The sequence below is a fragment of the Besnoitia besnoiti genome, chromosome VI (genome assembly GCF_002563875.1).
Source record: "Besnoitia besnoiti strain Bb-Ger1 chromosome VI, whole genome shotgun sequence".
Lineage (NCBI taxonomy): Eukaryota > Apicomplexa > Conoidasida > Eucoccidiorida > Sarcocystidae > Besnoitia > Besnoitia besnoiti.
This window is the reverse complement of record NC_042361.1, coordinates 2,899,128-2,915,544: the sequence shown is the minus strand read 5'-3', so window position 1 is coordinate 2,915,544 and position 16,417 is coordinate 2,899,128. Positions and strand designations below refer to the sequence as shown.

Genomic DNA, 16,417 nt, shown 5'->3' with positions numbered 1-16,417 from the left:
GCGTGTAGGTCAGCTACGCGCACTTGTGGGGAGGGGCCACCGCTCTCAGCGTTGCCGAGGTGGTGAGTCTTCGGGGCCGCCGGGAGTGTCCAGAGTGCTGCCGGCCTTTCTTCTGCCGCCGCAGCCCATTGCCTGCCAGAGGGGCTCGGAGCATTCTCTATCTGCTGCCGCGGTGTTCCTAGGAACTTCCGTAGTACCTTTGTACGCCACAGTCGATTCCTATATATTTCCCGCCGCCGCTCTACCTTTCTCAAACCTTCTTCGGATCGCTTTCGTCGGGCCCGAATGCCCTCCAGATCCACCTCCAGTCTACTCCAGGCTTCAAAGGAGCCTGCTACGGGCATGGTGCTCTGCTGGGCGCGAATCCAATTTTCTCTCTTCTTCTGATCCTCGACAGATTTCCGCCGCTGTGAGATAGAATTGTTTGCGCTCCTTATTTTACGTTCAAGGCGGCGCTGCTGTTCGAAGAGATCTTCACCACTAGTTGGCATGCCCTCTGCATCATGCTCAGCATCGCTCGTGCTGTCTGATGACGGGCTGATGCTCGCTACTACTACTTCAGACACGTTGCCAAGGCGCTCTGCTCGCTTTCGCTTGTAGGTTTTAGGGTGGCTCGAATCGTCTGCCAGTTTCTTCTCATCAGCTGTCTTCTGTTTTTTACTGATTTGAACTTCATTGTCAACCATGCCGCCTCTTCGGAGGTTCTGCTCCTGGTGCACACACAGGCATGCAGTGTCACGAGCGCCACCATCCCCGCGCAGCACTGCTGCAGGCGACTCAGGGCCATGATCAGGTCAGGAATGGTATCAGATACTGATGCGGGCAGGGTCGACAGCCTCTACGGAAGCCGATCGTACACTTCCAAAGACAGCTCACCTCGGTTTCGTTGCTGCATCGCCGTGTGTATCCACATTTAGGATCAGCAGTGTTGCGATGGCTAATGTCTGACCCCACCTGCGACGCTGAAGTGAAATGCCGTGAGTTCACAGCACTCGCTTCGTGCACAGGCTTCCCCACTGGCTCTTCTGCGTGTAGGTCGTGCTGCCGATCGCCGCCTCCAACGGATTCGAGCTGGGGTCCGACTGCTACTTCATTGGCAGCTGACGGGAGCGTATTTTGCCTGCCCGCGCGTGTAGGACCGGGTCCACCTGCGCGAGCCGCTAACGAGGCTGGATGCTCTTGTTCTAGAGCGCTGCCCTGCAAACCGGTACCATTTGTGTACGCCGCAATAGAGAAAGTGGGACAAACAGTCGGGATCGCGCAAGGAACTTCTGCGTCTCCACCCCACGAATTCCTACCTTGGCCGAGGCGATTCAGTCTGGTCTGTGGGCCTTTCTGCGCCACGAGACTCAGACACAGCGCCACCGCCGTCCATAATCTTCTGAGCCTCCGCATTCGGCACATACACGCTCTCATCCACGCTACAGAGAACGGCTACTCTAGCCGCTGCGGCCCCGCACTCGCCTTCCGCGAGGCCTTCTAACCTGGGCACCTGGGCCGCTGATGCTCGCAATGCGGTACAGATGAAGAGTGTTTTCCTTCTGGTCATAAGACTCTTTCTACGCGACGATGCAGATCACGTGTGGGAACGGAGGCCACCGGAGAGGTGAGGCACCTGGCAGTGAACGGACAATCCGTCCGTCAAATTACGTAGATGTCGGATTCGGATCCGTCGTCGGCTGATGCTGGCAAGCATCGCTATCGATCGTGCATTGCGTGGCCGAAAACACCAATGTCTCTAGCATCGTTGTGGCTCACGCTGTTCCACGCAGACCGATCGGGATTGATACTGGTTGAGTGAATCTACAGAGGACGGCATCACCGGTAATTTCCGTGTGCCGCCAATGCCGGAGGCGGCGTTTTTGCCCTCATGTTCTATGTGCCACCATCGGTAGCTGTCTTCCTGGGTCGGCGGCTGAACAAACAGCACACCTGAAAGGTTGCCGCCGCCTTGGCCGGAAACGACCAGCGGTCTATGTCCAGCTCATACAGAAGACGTTGCACGTACCTGGTTAACTAGGTAACCACCATTATACTGTGGGGACATGAGAAACAAGTGGTTCGTACAGAAAAATTATAGGTGTCTGCCACTGCAAACAAGGAGTAAAATCCTCATACACTTGCGCCATGAGAAATTCACCGCGGCACAAGTGGCAGTGCGGTTGCCTTTTACAGTCTCTGTCGGTGTAGTTTGAACCCGCCCTATGCCGCTTCCGTATGCGACGCCTCTGCACATCTCCCCTTGGGCAGCAAGTACTGGATGATACAGATGCCCGCAGCCAGTGCCCGTTCGGGACGCCTCAATAAGAGTAGAGGCAGCGGAAGACACTGAGTGGCGCTACTGTCGTCAGATTGCCCCCTCACGGCAACGGGTCCAATCCTGGTGCGTACCTGGCTCGCAAGTGCGAGTAAGCGGTGGTGAAAATTCCGGCTTGCTATAGTTCGCATCTAACCTTTCCCTGTGCAGCGCGACAAAGAATGCAGATGCGCGCCAGGGTACGACGTACCTCGCTACATGTTCCCCAGAGCGCAGAGTCTGCACAGGACGGTCCGGAAAGCATAAATAAAATATCTGACATATCGCGGTTCGATTCCACTTCTCTGCGAACGCAGGCGAAATGGGGTTGAGTACGTCACACGGCGGAGCTTCGCGTGGAGAGGCGTGCAGCGGCTGGGTGGAATTCGAGCAGGGATGCCTCGCATGCATCATCAAGGGAATTACAGCGCTGATTTCTCGTTCCAAAGTGAGAGTTTGTGTTTCTCTGTTTGCCGCTATACAGCACCCCCCAAAGCTTAGAGAGACGGAGCTCACCATAATACAAACAACCAGTGCTGGAACCAACTGGAGTGGTACGCCCTTTTACAGACCTCATGTCATAAACGAAGAAATAACTCCCGTATTCGGGTCGTGCCGCTATCGTTACTGTCTCCATAATTGACTGCAGTCACATTCGCCCGTGCCATCTGCTGCCACCACGTATTTCATCTTCTGCTACATCAACGCGCAGGCCCGCAAGACGTGAATATGTGAATGCATGGGCAGACAAGAAGGAATCAAAAACTGAGACATCGGTCTGCTTCACTCGCGCACGGGTCAACTTTCTACGATGGACCATTGCTCACGCGGGCGCCCCTTAGGGCGTGGCTGGAAATTTCTTCTGTTCAAAGATCGCACTCCGTATTCTTACAAGGTCTGTTACGTTATTTTTCGACTACAGTGCCCACACTTTGCCTGTGTACCTCCTTTGAACTCGGGTTGTTCGTTTTTCCTCTCTAGAGTCACTGTGGCAGTGGCTGCAAGCCAGGTGCTCTTCTTCCGTGTGGTCTCCGCTCGTTCGGCGACCCGACCACGGATGCAAGCATATATTTACATCAATATATTGCCACAATATGTGATATACAACCAGATACTTAGAGAATGGGAATCGACGGGTGGTTGAATTCAGACTGGCTTGAGCAGTAAATCGGCCATCCAGCCATGGTCCTCTCCATCTGTCATGCAAGCACTGGTATGGATAGCAGCGATTCATCTTGAGTGCGAAAAGGGTATAGCAAACTGAGAGAAACCCACCGCATCATCGGAGGCGCATGGGGCGCTTGCGGATTTCTGCGTTTTCAACAAGTGGACGGAAGGTGCAAGCGAACGCGCAGATTCACAATCTCCGTCGGACACAAGGTGACTGTTTCTTTAGCACCCAGGCCTTCTGCAAAGCTGCGCATGGAAGCAGACTTCTTTTCACTGATAACAGTCCGTCACGCACGCGAAGCAGAGGTGTACCAGAGAAAGTGCATCTAGTAGGAGGAACGGGAAGAGCAAAAGTTAAAATGGAAAAACAGGGTGTAGACAGATACCTGCAGGGGAAAAAAGTGGGAATAGCGAGGAGACGGGATTCGGACAACAGGGAAATGTCGGGAGCGCAGACGCAGAGTAGTTGAGACAGAGACTGCGAGCTCCCACAAAGGCGCTGCTAACTTGTCTCCGAGCAAGACAGAGCCGCGTCCGCTTCAAATATGCCCGTTGTCAATCAGACGACCCTTGATTTGCCTTTCCTCAAGCCGCCTGCGTTGATCGTCTAAGACAATACTGTGGCACAGAACGAAGTAAAACAAAATGTTGTCATACCTCCCGTCGTAGAGGCGCCCCCGATTTACATGTGGATTCTCCTGCAGCTTCTCGGTTTCCTCCATATCCTGCTTCGACGTTGGTCGGGGCCTGCTGTCTAGGCAGTCCGGTGCGCTGGAGGACTCTCTGCTGATCTCAGGCCTCGAGAACCCATGTGGATCACGGCAACCAGTTCGCGGGTGTGGACTCACACGCCTCGTCTTTTCCGGAGAAGATATGCACCGACGTGTACTAAAAGTAACACTATCTTCACTTTCGTCCTGCGAAGTTTCTGAGATTCGCAGCCCAGGGGATTTTGTCGAGCCTGGCTCCTCCACTACAGGGAATGCAGACTCATTGTGTATGGCGGTTTCTTGACCAGTCTTTATTCTCTTTGCGAGTGCCTGAGACGTGTCCCTCTCAGTAGCCTCGTGGCATGCAAGAAGAACGTAATACACGCACTCTGCGGTAGAGAGGTAGCAGGGCTCGTTGTGTTTATGCTGTCGCCAGAAGACTGAGCTGTGTGCGCCTAAGGAGATCTTCGGTAGCTGAGCCAGTGCGGGATGCCGGCGCATGCCAGGAACCTGGAACCACGTACAGTCGAGAAGTATGCAACCTTCCACCTCTTCCCAGTTTACCTGATCGATCGACGTCGCGTCGTCGTCCGGCAGGAGCACGTGAAGTCGCCTCCTCGCGCCCTGTCCATGTTCTCGCACGTCTCCTGCAGACACCGCTGCAGCATCGCCCTCAGTGAAAAGCGCCGGAGGGAGATCAGGAAACATGTGAATGTGGACTTGTCCGGGCGCCAGAATGGACAGGGGGACAGCTGATGATTTCGTTGCTTTCTCCTTGGGATGTCGAACTATGTGAAACGTTAGAGGCAACTCAAGACGGGGAATTCGCGCCAAAGCCTCCGGCGAGCCTACTGCCTGGTGGCAACTCCCACACCAGAACGCGCGACTATGTCCACAGCCTTCGCAAACGTGCCGGCGGCAAGTTTTCAAGGCGGCGCTGGATAGCGCTGGGTCGGCGGCGGCTGCGTCAGTCCGCGGCAGCCATGCGGTTTCACCGTCGGGTTCCCCCGAAGCGACGTCCACCGGAAACTGATCTGCCTTTGCCGAAGGCACCCTGTCTTCGCAAACAATCCGCAGAGCTTCACGATCGATGCGCAGTTCCCCGAGACGGAGAGACGGCAGAAGGCTGCAACTCTCACCGCGGCTCGCTGGATCAGCGAGCAGCAAGCGGCTCCTACCCATGAGTGGCAAAACTATATGAAACCGCAAATATCCTGAAGCAACACAGCTTCAGGTATAGCGCATCAGAAACCGTCCGAGTCGGTAAAAAGTGGCGGATATGCGGAGGCAAGCAAGTCGGGAACTCGCCTTCAAGTGGCTGACAGGAGAGCGACATAAATCGGCCCGGTTGCCAGTGCTCAGCTGAAGTGGAGCTACTGCAGCCCCACTTTCCTTGAAATGTAAAAATAATATGCATCCCTTCAGTTTGGTAGGGAACAAGACAGCTCAGCTATTCTCATTGAAAGTGTGCCTGCAAAAACCAAGTCTCATGCCTGCTCGCATGCAGAGCATAGACAAAACACCGTGTGCCACGTGGATGTGCAGCTGCCAGAAGATCCACTTTTGGAAGGCCCAGCAAGCAATATGCGGCCGAATAGAAAATGCCAGTGCATCTCAACGTGAGATTCTAGAGTGCTAAATCTCCTGAATCAGGGTAGAAACGGGGCGGACACTGTTACTGTACCAACTGCGGCAGCATGCATGGGGGGCGATGGCACCGTGATCCACAAGGTCCATTTAGAGCCAGATGTCGACTCATATATCTCATGTATCTGTTTATTACTGGGCTATGATTAGCTTCATCAGCTTCAACCACAGCTTCTGCTTGACGTGCAATAGTGCCGCTATCATTCTGGAAGTCAATTTTCTCCACTGGTAGTATTACGGAGAAGGAGAAGGCACCGCTCCTCGTCCGTGTGGTAACCCTACAGTGTAGCGTGGCTCTTGAACAATTACCCTAGTTCACAACCCCCCACAGCCACCAGACGGTAGGACCTCGGTATCGCTTCTGTCTCCACCTCCTTTCGACACGACACATTCTGCACAGGCTACTGGGATACGGCCTGGAATGCATCCAAGGCAGACGAGGTCCTGCTATTCCTTGTGACCAGGAGGACTCACGAATATGCTGGGTCACCAGGTTCCTTCCCGCACGTAGCCTAGCCCATCCTCAGGGCGCCTCATGACTCGCAGCTATAAAACGCGCATACTATCTATCAGGTTGCAGTCCTTCCTTCATAAAACGTATTCTCGGCAGTTTCTACGTGCATCTGGTTTAGACTCAAGGCGACTCGCTGCCGGGTGGGGGGCATCTCCCTGAGGATGGCGCGCATTACCGATCTGGGTTGCGTCGTGTTAGCTTCATTAGCGCGAGCATCCCACCCACATGAACAACTACCCTTATGTCCCTGCAGCAGCCGCCCCCCTATGCGTTACGACGAGCATCGAAATGCTTAGAGACGCGGTCGTTCCAGTCACATATTTAGAAAGCTGGCGGATCATAAACCTTAAAGTTTTCATCAACAGTTGAGGCGGGGGACTTCACTCCACACGCCGACAGCCCAAGCGTTACACAGTGTAGCATGATACGGTACTCAGGGAAATCTCTGTGCGCCTTCATTGCCCTCAGCTATTCGCACACGATTGCAAGTGGGCGACACAGACACAATTAAAAAAGTTCCACGGAGTGCGGGACTGCAGCTCGGAAGTTCATACCTGTCAGCCAATGGTGTTGCTCTCCATCTCCTCTAAAAACAGGTTGCTTACGTCCACTGACACTGCAGAACTTCCGCGTATTGGACGGCTAGCACGCTGACCCGAAACTGCGCGTAAGCAATTGATGTGCACAGTACCGCAGTGTGCACACTTCGCTGAGTGTGAAGAGTGTCGTAAGTCCTAGCTTTCAAGAGCACTTCATGTGTTTCTGGCACTACATTCACATCCTTGTCACAAATCGTGCTGACAAATCATACGCAAAATTGCGCTCCCGGCATTCATCGACTACGCTTCTCCCATGGGTCGTCTCATATCGTTCTCGCTATCCGAGGAAGAATCGACAGCTCCACCAGAGCGCTCTGGGTCATCCATTCCTCGGCCTGCTCTACCTTCGATCGCTGTTTCCACTTCATCATCATCACCGTGTTCGTATTCATCTCGAACAATTTTCGCCAGCGCAATTTGATCTTTCTCTGGAAAAAAAACGTGCGCAGTGTAAGGAGCAGAACCAGACAAATTTGATGATGGAGCGAATTCACAAGACTTGCCCAAGACGGAGATCATACCGCAGCGTGTAGACTACGCCTACACGAGAGCCCCGTATTCCTGACACGTGCGACAAAAAAGACAAGCACTGTCGTCGCTCGTATAATGGCGGGTGACGCACATCGTGGAGGCATGTGCGACAACGGAAACCAACAACGGAATCTGAATACGACAAAAATCATCGTGACAGCGTCCAACTCCTGCACGTTAGCGCCCGCTGCCTGGGCTCGCTTGTTCAGCCCTACGGACGACACGACCCGTAACGCGTCCCGCGTCCGCGGGCTACGACTACTCGTTACCGCCGCTCACCGTAAGTGAAGTGAAGCATGCCGTAAAGGAAGAACGAGATCGACCAGGGAATCACCGTAAGAAGAAAAAGAGACTTCGCAAGGGCCTCTGCATTGCCCAGTCTGAGGTGCGACGGCATGTCTTTGACGAGGAGTGACGTTCTCTCGTATCCAAAAGCGGATTCAGCCAAGAAGCCGACCAAAGGTGCGCCCAAGATGGCCGCGCTGCTACCTTCCAGGGCAACGGTCTGCACGGGGAAAAGAGACCCCATACAATATGCCATTCAAAAAGCGAAACGATCCTGAAAGGGCCGCAAATCAAATGGGACTGAAGTGCACGCTCAGGACAGCAATACCACAAGCCCTATTTGGCTCACGCTGCGCGCGCTACCACGGCTCCGCAGTCCGGGAATTCATCAGAGCTACCGATTGACGCGACTTACAATGGCAAAAACGGTTCCCTTGTGGTCGGGACGAACGACGTCTGAAAGGATTGGGCGATTGACTGCAACTCCACTCATGGACGTGAAGCCGACCAGAAGAGCGATAATGAAATACGCGTAGAAATAATCTTCCTCCTTCGGGACCACGACGTACGCGAGAACGAGAAGAGGAATTCGGCAAAGCATCGCGACTTGGCCTGTCCACCGAGCCACGAGCAGCACCAAACACTGGCAAGATCGCAATGCGTTGCACGCAACACTTCCTCCTGCTGAAATGACGTCTCAGCAGAACTGACAAAAACTCATGACACCTTCCCGTTGAGGCCAGCACACGTCTGCTTCCACACCGCTACACAAACGGTCCTGCGCTTCCTCACGGCGCGGCCGACCCAGAGAAGATGCAGTGTGGACTGCCCCTCACTGGATTCTCTAAAAAAGACCCAAGCACGTTTCCAGGTGGTTCGGTCGCACTGGTTGCGTCTCCATCACTCCCGCACGTCCTCTACACCTTCTCTGCGATATAGCTCTGCCCTGCCGCACTATACGACTATCCAAGTTTTCATCAAGACACACGCTGCGTCAGGCTGCTGCCACTGACACGCGTGTAACGACTCATGACGGCAGACACGCGCCGCGAGACCAAACACTTCATCAGGACGGCAGGCAACGAGAAGCATCCGTGCAGACGCTTTGAGCACTTGAGCGGCAGCCTCACCGACAAGGGGGCGGCCGTGCCCGCGGCTCCAGTGGAAAAGGTGGTCGCCGAGGAGTCCTCCCATGACACCGCCGGCGGCTGCACCAATGAGCAGTGACCCAGTGAGCACAGCAGCCTCGAGATCCGACATCGCGCAGTACTGGAAGTACATGGTGTTGAAACTGAAGGCCGACCACGGCACGGTACCCAACAGACCCTGTCGACAACACAGCACAATCCAAAACGAGGATGGTGGCGTTTAGGGGTCTGGGGCTAGGGTGGACAAGGCGCCTGTTCGCTGCGCCGCGCCCTTCTGCGCTCTCCGCGCGGCAGCAAATCGAGCTAACTAATGTATGCGTGCAACTTCCAGAAAGCTGCGGAGCCCGCGAAAAGTGTGGAGTTTGCCTGGAACAATCACGCAAACCAACGAACGAGACTGCCACAGGGCGGCGTCTACGTTGAACCTACCCAAGCCAGAGAATGTATGCTACGCAAAACAACTGATATGCTGCACACACCGACCAACCCCCTGACTAAGAGGAATCAAGCTCAACTTACTTCAGCAAGAATGATGACGATGGACGGGGTGGAGAGAGACTGGGAGAAAACATCCTTGAAAAAACTCAGCCAGTTTTGCTCCTCTTGAGGCTGGGGAGCCGGGCCTCCAGTGCCGCCGCTTTCATCGAGCAACTTAGCGCGTCGTCGTGACTTCTTTCGGGGAATTTCCTCAAGAAAAATGGCAATGAGGATGCCGAGGACGATGCTGGCGCCTCCGACACAGAAAAAGCACACCCTCCAGCCCTGAAGAACACAAACATCCGAAACCCAGTGCACATCCGAACGGCTGTGTTTGTGTGCGGGTGGGAGGGGAGGGGGGAGGAAGGGACGGTAGGCGGGGGAGGCATTGTCGGCACCCAGGAGGCATGCCTGTATCTTGAGATCGCTTTCCCGTTTAGCACGATTTCCGGCTACAACAGTGCTTCCCGTCCGAGTCACTCAACAGCAGATCTGAGAGGACGCCTTGGGCAAGCCATCATCTTGCCAGCTAGAGACGACAGGTGACAGTAGTCGTGGGCGCCTCTTACCCGAAGAACGCCAACGTCAAGCAGCGCTACGGACGTGGTGACGACGCCACCAACGAGACGGCCAATGCAAGAGCAGAGTTGGATCAAGCCAAAAGAGTATCCCAGGCTCTTGCTGGACGCTGTATCGGCTAAAATGCTTTGAGAAATGGGGCCCACACTTCCGAGAAAAACTCCATTCATCGCACGAAGCAATGTCACCTGAAAAAAAGCACACACGGGAGAGGTAACGGGCGCGCGTCTCAGATCCACGACGAGTCACAGGCAAAACGCCAAACGCTGCCACTTGCCCACGACCAGACGCAAACGCAACCTCCTCACGTGCACGGTTCGCTCAGTCAACATGAGTCGTCCGCGCTTTGTCAGCACTTGCAAAGAAACAGTTTACGATTTCAACAGCGTTCTTGGCAAAGCTTCCCGACTGCAATGGGTCAAACGCTCGCTTCCACGTCAGTGCCTACAGGCACTTTCCCTACTGAAGACGCGCGGCGGTCAAACGAGTCCGCAACACCGCTCACGACCCCCGGCTTGCTGCACGCACCGTCTAACGCGTGAAACCGCTTCAGGAAATCATTTGCACGAAATCCATAACGCTTCGAATCGTCGTTTTTACAGCCGAACTCACCTGCCAGAACTCTGAAACTAGGCCCAGGAGGGTCGTAGTCAGCCCCCAAGCGGAAGTTCCAAACGCGAGAAGCCACTTCCGAGAGTGCCGATCCGACAGATATCCCCACAGAGGACACAGAAGAGAAAGGCACATTGTCTGAGCCAAAGTAATGTAGCCTAGCAGCGAGGGGTGAAAGTTTAAGTCGCGTTCCAGGGCGCGAAATGTCGCGGGAAGAAGCTGGTCGTCACAGCCGTCCAAAGCCGCTGAGGAATTCACCATCATCAGCGACTTGGTTTTCATGACGTTCAAGCGATCCTTCTTGTCCTTCTTTTTCTCGCCCGACACGAGAGGCTCATCCTCCGCGCTGCTCTGCGACGGGGACGGCGGGATCGGCGGAAGCCCCGCCTTGGAAGGCTTGAAGTCGATAAACGGCTCACTCGCCATCTTGTTCACCGAGAAGGGAGAAACGAAGAGGGGAAAAAAAGAGAGTTACGATGCTCTGTAACGGCAGCGACCCCTGGAGCCACCGTCGAGGTCTCCACGAATGCTCGGGCGAATCCCGCCCCTGCACTCGAAGTCCTCGCAGGAACCTTTGCGTGAAAACCGCCTCCCGGCCTCCAGTACCAGGGGGAAAACCAGATTTGCTTCGTTGAGAGCGCACGCCAGGCTCTACAGAGCCACCAACACGAAGTTCAAAGAGAGGCCCGCGACTCAACCAACACCGCGGAAGCCATGGACGCGACCAGGAGTCTCGCTAGGGTGACGAACGGTAGTGCACGCGACAACCGACAAAGAAAGAGCAGGCAATCACACAGGAACGAACTGCTTGAAGCGGATGTAACGAAATGCAACGTGGGTGAAACGGTAGTTGTCTGTCACAACAACTAGCAGGTGCTGAGAGACGAGCGCGCGTGGGCTGCGATTCTCAAAGGGCGGAAATTAGCAGCAGGTGACGATATCCAGTCTCTCTGCAATTACCAGAGGAAGTGGCGCAAGATGAAGGAGGAAGAAAGACGGCTCACTTCCACACAACTGACGATGCGAGCTGCCTCGATGCTACGGAGGCGGGAAGTTCAGGGAAATCCCCGCCGATGCGTTTCCATCATTACGCGCAGATGACCAAGTCCGCGGACGAAGTCATTGGTAACAAATAATGAAAAAGAACGCAGGATAGGAAAATGTCCTCGGAAGATGGTTACCGCGCTTCCGTAAACCATCCCTGCACGATAATATGTAACGCATGTAGCTCAACTGCAGTTAGTTAGCCGCGGGCATTCTTGGAAGGGCAGGGTGCGAGAGACGGGAGAGCGTCGCCCCGTCACACCACCAAGGAGAGATCGCGGGCGAACGACCGCTTAGACGTTGAAATATCGCTATACCTGTAGAAACGGCTGCGTTGCGTTTGGTCTTCTTCTGCTGTCGAAAGCGTCTCATGAATTCTCCAACTGTATCGACAGAGACCGTCCAAACTCTACGACTTCCTTGGGGGTTGTATCGCGCCTGCGCGCAACCCGGATGCTTCCACAATCGACGGACTGGCAGGCGAGACGCTCAGCGGCTCACTGCGCTTGCAGCAGCTCGGCGCGGGCTTGCTGCCGCGTGGATCGATGCTCCCCAGCATGCATGCTCGCCCGCCGTCGTCCCGGAAGACTGTGTGGGCGCTCGGAGCGTGTGGCGCTTCCAATGTCCGCAAACAGGTCCACGGGGTCAGAGGAGACAGCAGGGCATTTCTAACACGCAACCTAAGTTCGACTTCTGGAGAGCAACAACAACCAGGGTGCCACGATGTCTCAGCGCGGCAATCGATACAAATGAAGCAGCTGGCGCCGCGCTGGACTGTGACCCAGTTGGCAGACACACCAAGTCAGGGGTTGCACGTTGCTGTTTTGTTCTCACCCGTCGGAATTCACCCTGGGGGACCGTCGTCTGAGTTAAAGTGAAGGGGATATAACGAAGCTCGATACGTTCGCCATTGTGCAGGGGCGCCGGTTTGAGGCGTTGAAGCCTGGCTGCGTCCGCCGAAAAGAAAGACGGACAGGGAGAATTTAACGAGGTATCTCCTTCACGGATTCACAACGCCAATTTACGTCAGCTATTGCATTTCGAAAGAAAAGAAGAGAAATGAGGGAGAGTAAAAAAGGTATCAAGCTCAGAGTCCCTGCGCTGCAACAGAACCACCACATCGCAGTGTGACCCGCAGTGAACCCGCGAGCTTTCTCAAATTTGGGACCTAGTGAATGTGGCGTCCAGTTTGCGCCGAAAATGCGGCACAGTTCGTGTAACGGGCCACAGTTGAGTGCGGCATGCGTGAAGAGCTCGCCCGTTCGCTCCACGTTTTCCGATCCAAGCAAGCGCAGGTCTGCCGTCTTTCGACGGGTTCTGGTCATGGCAGATCAGGCCGCTTGAGCAAACGCATATTGTGTAGGCGACCTGGCTACGGCTGAGTGAAAGCGCAGTATGCCAGCGTGGCGTGCAACGGCACACAGCACCTGGAACTGAAAGCAGCAAAAAGCGCCGCTAGCCACACTCAGTTTGGCCTCTCACGTTCATATAACGCGTGGGAGCCTCGTGAGTGCTATGTGTGGAGGGGGAGTGTCTCCCAAAGGCGACGGCGTCTGCGCCAATAAGCGACGCCCCAAAAGTATGCAACCATCATGACTCCCTCCAGTTGGGTGGTGGCGACTGTCCAATGTTCAGGCCGGACATGAGGAGTAAATCGCTGACCAGACAGGCACTATGAGTAAGAAGCTGGGGCTGCTTGCTCTGAAGCATGCTCATGCGTGATCTGTGGCATCCCCATCCCAGTCAAAAAGAATCCGCGGCGAAACACGGCTATTGCCATATTTTCCTTTCAACGGCTGGGACCTTTGTTTGAGGCTACCATGGGCGCAGAGACGGGTATGGTAGCATGCCGTTCTGGATCTAAACATGCACACAGTGGGCGTGACACACACAAACACCTAGACCGCACAGCAGGTAACGAGTTTTTCCCTAAGGCCATAATCCCACTGTAATACAGCCCGAGATGCAGGCAGTCTCTTTCTTCACTGTCCATGGAGGACTACGAAGGATCGAACTGTGCGCGGCGGAATTTCCGTCACCGCGACAGCTCGTGCACAACCCGCTCACGCTACCAGTTATAACTCATCGAAAGAAGTGACTTGAGAAGTAGAAAATGTGCGAGTATTTCCATCTTGCAAGTCGACCTTAGAAAAAATCGCAAATCATCAACACGACTCTTGCACTGTGAGGAGTAAAGGCACCAGCGCCTCAGGAGAGCGCGGCTGCCGCGCCCTCATCCCACGGGCGTTCCCAATACAAATCTCCGACGCGAGCGGCTTGCAGGCCGAGACGCGGACGTGCGCGTGTTTCCTCCCAGCGTCCTCTCAACGCTGTCTGTCTAGCCTATCCTCTGTATTCTCCAGTCCTCGTGGTTTTCCTCCCTCATGTGGACGCGGTCGATCCAGTCACGGTCCTCTTCAGGGACGTCTTCAGCATCCTGGTGGCCGCACTGCCGGTGATGTCTACACAGCCAGAGGCGCGCGAGATGTGACAAGTCCTTGATAGCCCGACTTGCGGGCGCGACTGGGGAGCACTCACTCATGACGGAGAATCCGTCGCCGCCGCACGCCAGGAACTTTGCCGTTGTCACGGAATAGACTCTGCCGTCTACAATCGGTTCCCACTCGTGCGTCTCGCGGCTCAGCACGCGGATCTGGTCTTCCAGCACGCGCGCGCCGGCCGCCTTCGACCCGTCAAACACGAAGCGCAAACCCGACACCTGTAAAAAACGGCCCTCCAACTGCGGCCACTTGCTCACACTCGTCTCAAGAATTCGCTTGAAGAGTCTGCCAGGAACCCCCACCACACACAAATGCCGCGTGCCGGACAATAGCGCATGCAGCGTCTCGTCGGTCACGACTTCGCCCTCGGCGAAGACGCAGTCCGAGCGAATGCCCCCCGAGTTGTAGAGCGCGACGTCTGCGTCGACGTGCTCCCGCATCAGGTCGGCAAGCCAGTTGCCGCTGTTGCACTCGCGTGTGCGGATTTCGCAAAAGCGGGTTTCCAGTCTGACGGGGAAGACGCCAATCACGCCGCCCTGCGGGTTGCTGTACTCTGTCTGGTACCGTGCGAGCATCTCCATGACTCCGTCGTCGGCCTCGAATCGGTCGCCGGAAACCTGCACCTTTTCACACGAAATCCACCAGCGCCCCGAGCTCCAGACCTTCGCAGGCTGACCCTCGGCTGTCTCTATGTTCTCAACGACTCCCGCCTCGGACTGCTCGGCTCGCACTGACCCCTTGGAGGACGCAATCGGCTTTCCACTGTCCAGCACACGCGCCATCAACGCGCCGCCCGCAGCCCCCCTGGGCGCGCGGCTCGGGGCGGCGCTCAAACCGCGCGCGGTCGGCTTGTGTTCTTCGCAGGGCCCCGTAGGGTGCGAGGTGCCTTGTTCGCGTATCTGCAGCTTCGGCGTCAGTGTGAGGGACGAGAACTCGCGGAAGTCGGAGCCGCTTTTGATCACAGCTTTTCCACTCACGATCTTGGTCAAGTAACCGTGGTCATGCCCCCCCAGAATGAGGTCGATGTCACTTACTTCGCGCGCGAGTCTTTCGTCGTTGTTCCACCGCATGTGCGTCAGCGCAATCACCAAGTCGCAGCCCCGGCGTCTGAACAGCGCGGCCATCTCACGCCCAGCCTCGACAAAGTCCTGGTAGATGATGTCGTCGCGGTCTGGTGCGTTCAGTGTGTCAATCCAGTCTTCCTCAATCAGGCCCATGATGCCCACAGTCAAGCGCGGCTTCGCTCCCCACTCAAAAATTCGGTACCTCTGCGCGTTGGCGAGAACTCCGCCTTGCCCCCCGCGGGACTTGGCGTTGCTCATGACCCATTTGCAGTCCGTGGAGCCCGCCAGAAGTTCCAGCCACTCCCAGCCAAAGTCCAAGTCGTGGTTGCCGTAGCACGCAGTGTGCACGCCGATGTGGTTAAGCAGCTCGACCATCTGGCGCCCCTTGCACGCCTCCGAGAGGGGTGCCGGGCTAAAAATGTCTCCGCTGAAAAGCACGAGGCCGTCGCGCCCGCCTCTCTTCTCCTGAACGCCCGTGCAAAAGGACGCGGCGCCGCCGCCGGCGCCCCCCGGAGTAGGGAACACGTTGTAGACGTCGTTGAAGTGGACGATGCGAAGCTTCAGTGGGGCTTCTTCGTCCGCCGGCGGCGCCTCTGCGCCCTGCTGGCTCACGTCGCCGCCGGTCTGCAGCCAGGTGGCGGGGTACCGCTCGGTGCCGCAGCCCTCTGTTTCCGAGGCTTCCCCGGCTCCACGGGTGCCGCCAGCGAGCGACTGATACGACGACTCCTTCGTGCTGAGAGCGCTGTTCTTCCCGCCCCAGTCGGCCGCCGCTTCCGCGACATTCCGCTTGCACCCGTCGCCGAAAACAAAAACACCGCCATCGCCATCTTTGCCCAGCCCCCGCCAGGTCGCTTCGCGGCCCCCGGAGGAGAGGTCTGCTGCCGCTGATGCCAACGGCATGCTGACGAAGCAGATAAAAACATATACGTTGTGTTGCGTTCCCCGCCCGACCCTCGCTCGCAGCCCTGGGCAGTCCCTACAGACGGCCACAACACGCGTAAGAAATGATCCTCTCTTTGGGTCCCTGCTGCTGAACAAAGCCTCCGCCCATACAACTACAGCAGTGACGGGTGGCTTTCCCCGAACAACAAAGGCACAAGCACGCCTGCAGAGCTGCTTCAGCGCCTTCGCCTCTTGAAATACGCTACATTCGGGACGGAGGTGTCCGGTACCCAGCCTTGAATGGAGGCGCCTTCAAAGAATGAAGACGGCTGCACCCAAAAAGCTTGCGTGTGTCGCA

The 16,417-nt window shown here is 56.0% G+C and overlaps 3 protein-coding genes across 3 annotated transcripts; all 3 read right to left on the bottom strand.

The window, feature by feature from the left end:
* Positions 1-4,005: 4,005 nt before the first annotated feature.
* On the bottom strand, positions 4,006-5,358 carry BESB_068210 (DTW domain-containing protein; the record flags this gene model as incomplete). The annotated part of the gene is made up of 1 exon (XM_029365214.1): positions 4,006-5,358. The coding sequence occupies one exon, from the start codon at positions 5,356-5,358 to the stop codon at positions 4,006-4,008; it is 1,353 nt and encodes a 450-aa protein (XP_029218797.1).
* Positions 5,359-7,176: 1,818 nt separating this feature from the next.
* On the bottom strand, positions 7,177-10,994 carry BESB_068200 (transporter, major facilitator family protein; the record flags this gene model as incomplete). Its single annotated transcript, XM_029365213.1, has 7 exons — positions 7,177-7,364; positions 7,747-7,972; positions 8,168-8,364; positions 8,883-9,078; positions 9,420-9,662; positions 9,947-10,144; positions 10,569-10,994. The coding sequence occupies 7 exons, from the start codon at positions 10,992-10,994 to the stop codon at positions 7,177-7,179; spliced, it is 1,674 nt and encodes a 557-aa protein (XP_029218796.1).
* A 2,956-nt stretch (positions 10,995-13,950) lies between these two features.
* Positions 13,951-16,077, bottom strand: BESB_068190 (5'-nucleotidase, C-terminal domain-containing protein; the record flags this gene model as incomplete). Its single annotated transcript, XM_029365212.1, has 1 exon — positions 13,951-16,077. The coding sequence occupies one exon, from the start codon at positions 16,075-16,077 to the stop codon at positions 13,951-13,953; it is 2,127 nt and encodes a 708-aa protein (XP_029218795.1).
* Positions 16,078-16,417: the final 340 nt, after the last annotated feature.